General features: G+C 47.1%; 1 protein-coding gene across 1 annotated transcript; it reads right to left on the minus strand.

Annotated features, from left to right (window-relative positions):
• Positions 1-1,218: 1,218 nt before the first annotated feature.
• LOC125517337 (cytochrome P450 734A1-like) lies at positions 1,219-4,114 on the minus strand. Its single transcript, XM_048682537.1, has 4 exons — positions 3,536-4,114; positions 2,671-2,915; positions 2,009-2,366; positions 1,219-1,901 (listed from the first exon to the last, which is right to left on the minus strand). Exons 1-4 carry the CDS (start codon positions 4,037-4,039, stop codon positions 1,485-1,487), a joined length of 1,524 nt encoding a protein of 507 aa, XP_048538494.1. The 5' UTR covers positions 4,040-4,114; the 3' UTR covers positions 1,219-1,484.
• Positions 4,115-6,000: the final 1,886 nt, after the last annotated feature.

Consider the following 6,000-nt stretch of genomic DNA (forward strand, 5'->3'; position numbering starts at 1 on the left):
TAGTTCTTCCTTCCCTCCGACGAGCCCCCCGCCCCCTCCCCCCTCCCCCCTCCCCCTGTCCCCCTGAAAATCGACTGACCCAAAGTCGGCTCAGTCGACTGAAGTGTAGCTAAATCGTTTATTTATAGCCTACTACTAATGCTAAAAATCTGACATCTGATTTTAAGCATGGTAAATCAAACGTTTTTTATAATAAATTTAATTGGTTTGAGGATGAAAATTTTAGTTTATAAGGACCGCAACTTGCTGACAAAATAAATTAACACAAAAATGATTGATTGCCAACTGTTGGATTATAGATGGGCTTTGGCTCATATAAGATAATAATCACTGATTAATCTCTAAGGCCTATTTAGGTGCATGACAAATGGTGTGAAGTTTAGTACCATATTGCTAGTGGAGTAAGAGCTGCTCTCCATATGCCATTTGAGCTTGGAAAGAGGAGTTGTACACGCGCGCTCCTCCTCCTCCGCCGCCCGCCTCGCCTCAACGCGGGCTGGAATTGGCCGAGCCTTATTTTTGCCACTCCCTTATGCATAACCCTAGTCGTTATCTATCGTTCCTCTCTCTATGCTGCTTCCGATGATCCCTGGTCAGGAGAGTAGGTGCTTCTGGAACCTTGTCGACTGCTCCTGATCCGTCCCCCTCCATCCTCCTCTGCTTACCCTGCATCGACACCATGGCCGCCGCCGCCGCCAACAAGAAGAAGGCCACGGACTCTGAGGCTGCCGCCGCCGCCGCGTTGGCCTGGTCAATCGGAGGGTATGATTTGTTCATCCCTCATTTATCTCTTTCATGTGCTAGTTGTATATGTTGTGTTCATAGATGTTTCGATTTTATGTACTGTACGTGCTCACATGCTTAGGTATCGGTATGAGTTGCATACTGTGGTTGCCATGGTTATTGTTTACTCGTGGATTAGGTTAATCAATAAACTGCTAATATTTCCAACACCAACTTTATATTTGTAATGAAGTCCTTTATTATTTGCGGAATTTCCTCCTGAGTCCTGAGTATATTTTCCAAAGCGGAGGGCTGTTGCACAAATCTAGAAGCACACGAGAAGCATTGTTCTATGGACTTGTATTGCTAATCTGATCATCTTCAGAATTGCTATTGTCCTGCTCCTGTCCCCCCTCCTCTTGTAAAAACTGGTATGACTCGTAGGGTACTTCTTTTCGACAACTGGACGGACCATTATGTGTAACAACTTAATCATAATTTTTGAATCGACGAACAACTTGAACTGATTTAGGAGGAAAACAAGGTGATACAAAAAATCTAGAGGAATATGATGATTTACTGTAGCAAAGCATATACTTTCTATACACACTTTCTGACTTTCAGGACAAACTTCAGACAAGTTGGCAACCTCCTCTTACAAGTTGCTCAAAATCCACAGGGATACAGGAGACCGGAGACGTAGCATTCACATATACCTTGCTGTCACACCTCCCGATTCCAGATACAGCGCCACAGAAGGCTTAGATCTTGTGGACAAGAACTTGAGCACCGTACTCGGGTTGGAGGGTCATCGCCATCATCGGCGCATGAACATAGGACGGCGAGACCTCAAACGCAAAGCGTTGGAGGACCATTGCAAGCGCCAGCTTTGCCTCAACCATCGTGAGATTCTGGCCAACACAGATGGCAGGGCCAATCCCAAAGGGGAAGTACGCGCCGAGGTGATAGCTCTTGCCATCTGCAAACCTCGATGGATCAAACTCATCCGCATTAGCTCCCCATATGTTGACATCATGGTGCATCTCAATAATAGGCAGATTGAGCTGTGTGCCCGCAGGGATGTCGAGTTTGCCTAGCTTCACATCCCTACTGACCGTCCTGTTGACGAACAGAGCTGGAGGGTACAGCCTGAGGGTCTCCTTCAACACCATATTTACCTGATATCATGCCAACATCACCGAAGTGTTACTCGCTATGTCCCGATAAGGAGATATCATCAAGAATATAAAAAACTGTACTATTCGTTCAAATTAATAGGGCTCACAATTTTGAGACTGCTCAAGGTTTCCGCATTTGGGTGCTCGTTCTTGCCACACACTTGCAAGACTTCATCTCGGGCCTTGTGTTGCCATTCTTTACACAATGCCAGCAGAAGTGTTGCCCATGTCAATAAATTTGCAGTTGTTTCTTTACCGGCAAAGTAAAATGTTTTGCACTCATCAATGATCTCTTCGATTCCCATTTTAAACTCAGTGTCAGTTTTGCTGGCTGATAGCATCAAGCCAAGCAAATTTTTGGAATCTTCACACTTCTTTCGATTTATCTCAATCAATCTGCGCAAAGAATTTCGGATTTCCTTGTTTAGGCTATGCCTTCTTTGGTTCTTCTTTGTCGGCACAAACCTAAGAGCGAAGAAGGTCACAATCTTTTTCCCTCAACTGTAGCATTTGATTGAAGAGCAAGAGTAACAACCAACAACAGAGTGGGGCAAACAATTTTTCCAATGTAAAAATGAAGAAACATGTGATAGGAACTACTCCCTCCGTCCGAAAAAACTTGTCCCAAGCTTGTCCCTCACATGGATGTATCTAGCACTAACTTGGTGCTAGATACATCCAGTTGAGAGACAAGCTTTTTCGGACGGAGGGAGTATACGTTTACTGATGGAGAATAAATGGTGACCCAAAGTGTACGAGTCTATCTCACCTGAATCCAGGAAAGTAGAAGGTTCTCATTGCAAGGAGTGCAAGTTGTACCTGTTCATCTTGCAATTCAAAAATTCGCTTTCCTTCCTCGTAGCTACTTCCAAATGCTATACAAGAAATGACATCTGCACTCAAAGTGTGGAATTCTTTATTTACATCAATCTCAAACTCAGCGCGGGTTTCTCCTTGAACTTCCCATTTATCCAGCATGGATGAAGTGATAGCTGATATTTCTGGAATCCAACCCTACGAAAAATCCAGAAATGAATTTAGTGGTAAAATATATATCTGATTTAGTGCATTATCTACATCACAATTGTTGATCCCATCAGCATGTTAATAGAAAGAAGAAACATGCACACCACAGGTTAGCTTCTGCCAGCTTCAAATTCTGAGTGAAATAACTAGTCATGCAGATGGTTGAATTTCAATAACAAATGTTTCCAATCAATATACAACCATTTGGTGTTTGTTAAACTATTCAGTTTTTTTTTTGAGGATCAACTATTCAGATAAGTTCATTACAAATATTCAGACACACTGATAGAAGTCCAACTAAAAGTGAGCAGAAAGAATGTTCAGAAGGAATTGCTTGAAATAAGTGTGTACACGGTCCCCTTCAATAACAGCACCAAGTTCAAACTAATGAAAAAAACCGATAGTTTCGTAAAGAGATGGGTGCCCTGATCCGAAATTTCACACCCTACGCCTGGATCATAGCAACCAAGATTTAGCGAGACTTACATATATCTGAGGATCTTGTTTAGGTAGGTTGAAATCGCTAGGTAAGCTGCTACCATTTAGCATGATGTGAAGATAAATCGTCTAAGTATGTTTCTATTCAAATTGAGGAAACGCATCCACACCTTGATTCTCTCCATGTTGAAGGCGGGCGATATCACACGGCGGTGGTGCGCCCACTTCTCCCCGGTGAGGGCCACCAGCCCCTCGCCGAGGAGCTGCCGAGAGAGCGGGTTGACGTTGCTCCCGGAACCCTTTCTGAAGGCCCCCGTGGAGTCGGTCAGCACGGCCTTGGCGACCTCCGGGCCGGAGACCACCAGCCGCGGCCGGGGCCCGAACCAGAACACGAACGGGCGGCCGTACTGCGCCGCCCAGTCGCGGTATTCCGGCGCGGCGCGGCCGACGAAGGCGTGGTGGAAGGAGGCCAGCGGCGCGGAATGGGCGGCGATCAGCGCGCCGTACTCGGCCGCGTTGCCGTAGAGCAGGCTGCGCGGGGGCCCCCGGATGCCCTGCCGGCGCAGGCGGCGCTCCAGGCGGTGCGGGACCCACACGAGGGAGCGGAGCAGGCGGAGCAGGTACGCGAGCGCGGCGAGTAGGGTCGCGAGGAGAAGCGCGGCGAGGGCGGCCATTGCTTACTGCTTGGAGTTTCTCTGGAGAAATTTGATATTTGCCACTTGGCACATTTGCCACCGCCGCTTCGCAAATTTGCCATCGAGCTGATTGTCGTTTCACCTATTCTTTTTTTACTGATTTTCCTTGTCTTTATCCACAGAGCATGGCCGTCGGCCATCGGTGGCCGCCGGCTCGCTTGGTCCAGAACTTCTCGAATGGCTGCTTGCAGAGGAAAACAGATGCATGCAGAAGAGGTCGTCTCTTCTTTCACAAAAGTTAACTGCGACGTTTTTGTTTGTCTTTTGGTACCTTTGATGCTACATTTTGAGTTAATAAAATGTCTTTTGTCAAAAACGTTTCATTTTTCCTTGTTACTCGCATACACACCATGACAAACTAGACGCATCCCATGCAATTTTGGAATAAGTGGGAGAGACAAATAAAAATATAGAGAAAAAGAGAGAGAGAGAGAGAGGTGGGGCCGATGAGGGGGTGCAGCATTGGGTGAGATTATTTATTTGGGTGTATCTAGGGCACATCTAGATGTGCTTTAGTTATTGCACATCTAAGTGAGTGAATTAAGCACAGAGAGGAAAAAAAGAAAAAGAAAATATCAACACGAATCTCAACGTAAGATCAATAATATAGGACTTAGATGTGCAATACTTATGGCACATCTAGATGTGCTTTAACAAAACTGTATTTATTACTATTACACATGGTGGTTTCATGACTCTTTTATCATCATGGATTGGTTGGGGCTAGTGCTTCTTATAGCCTCCATAGCTCATGCCCTTACAAGCTCCGGAAAGAACCATATTGCCCTCGATATTACATGTAGGCTCCATTTGAAAGTCGCCCAGCTTCGCCAATTCCGGCTACACGTCGTGTTTCGGCTTCTCACGAGGAGCTCGATGAGTTCAGGAGACAAGTCCAGCTCCTCGACGGTGGTTAGTGAAGATATCAGGGAAGTTACCGAATGGACCAAGGTGCACAATGAGGTCGTCATTCCTGGCTTCAGCGGCTTCTTCCTTCGCAGTAACGTCAACTAGGTATATGTGATGCAAGGAGGCTAGAGAGCGGGAGATGTTGGTGCAGGCGCAAGACAAGGCGGCCTCAAGGAGAGGGAGGCGATGGGGTGGTGGAAGACCAGCACGCAAACACGAGAAAAGTGATGCGGCCGGGGTGGCGGTGGTGTGGCCGCGGCTGGTGCACCATATTGCTCCTGGATATGTACATGTAGGCTCCGTTTGAAAGTTTCCTACCTTCACCAAATCCAGCTCCGCATTGTGTTCCGACTTCTCATGGGGAGCTCCATGCGTTCGAGGGGGGGGGGGGGTCCAGCTCCTCGACGATTGCTGGGGAATATATAAGGGAAGTTGCCAAATGGACCAAGTTGCTTAAGGAGGTCATTCTTCCTAGCTTCATCGACATCTTCGTTTGCAGCAACAACAATCGGAGAGAGGTGGGCAAGGGAGAAGGCTAGAGAGCAGGAGATGTTGTTGGTGGCATGAGATGGGGTGGCCTTAAGCAGAGAATGGTGAGGGTGTGGCGGAGGACCAACATGTGGACACACACTACTACAGTCGTCGAATAACGCTGACCCCTCATCACTGTCGGGTGTTATATACGACTTGCTAGGAATGATATACTACTCACATCACTGTCAGGTAGCTCCCTCGAGGTCATCGATATTGGCGATGAGATGGGTGGTAGGTGGGTCGAAAAAATTGACATCTTCCGGTAGCTCCGAGATCCAATCCGACATCATGATCGGGAGAACCAGCTCCTCCTGCTCTTGGATGTGGCTAGATGCCAAACCCTGGAAGATCAGATCTCCGCGGCAGTTCGTGACGTACTCCATGTTTTCGAATCTTACGATCTGGCCTAGAGCGAAGATCTCGACCTTGCCGAGGTAGCCAGTCGAGCCGACGACGAAGGTGGCAATGCTAAAGACGAACAGCTATCCCGACACCAA

This window comes from Triticum urartu, chromosome 1 (assembly GCF_003073215.2).
Source record: "Triticum urartu cultivar G1812 chromosome 1, Tu2.1, whole genome shotgun sequence".
Taxonomy (NCBI): domain Eukaryota; kingdom Viridiplantae; phylum Streptophyta; class Magnoliopsida; order Poales; family Poaceae; genus Triticum; species Triticum urartu.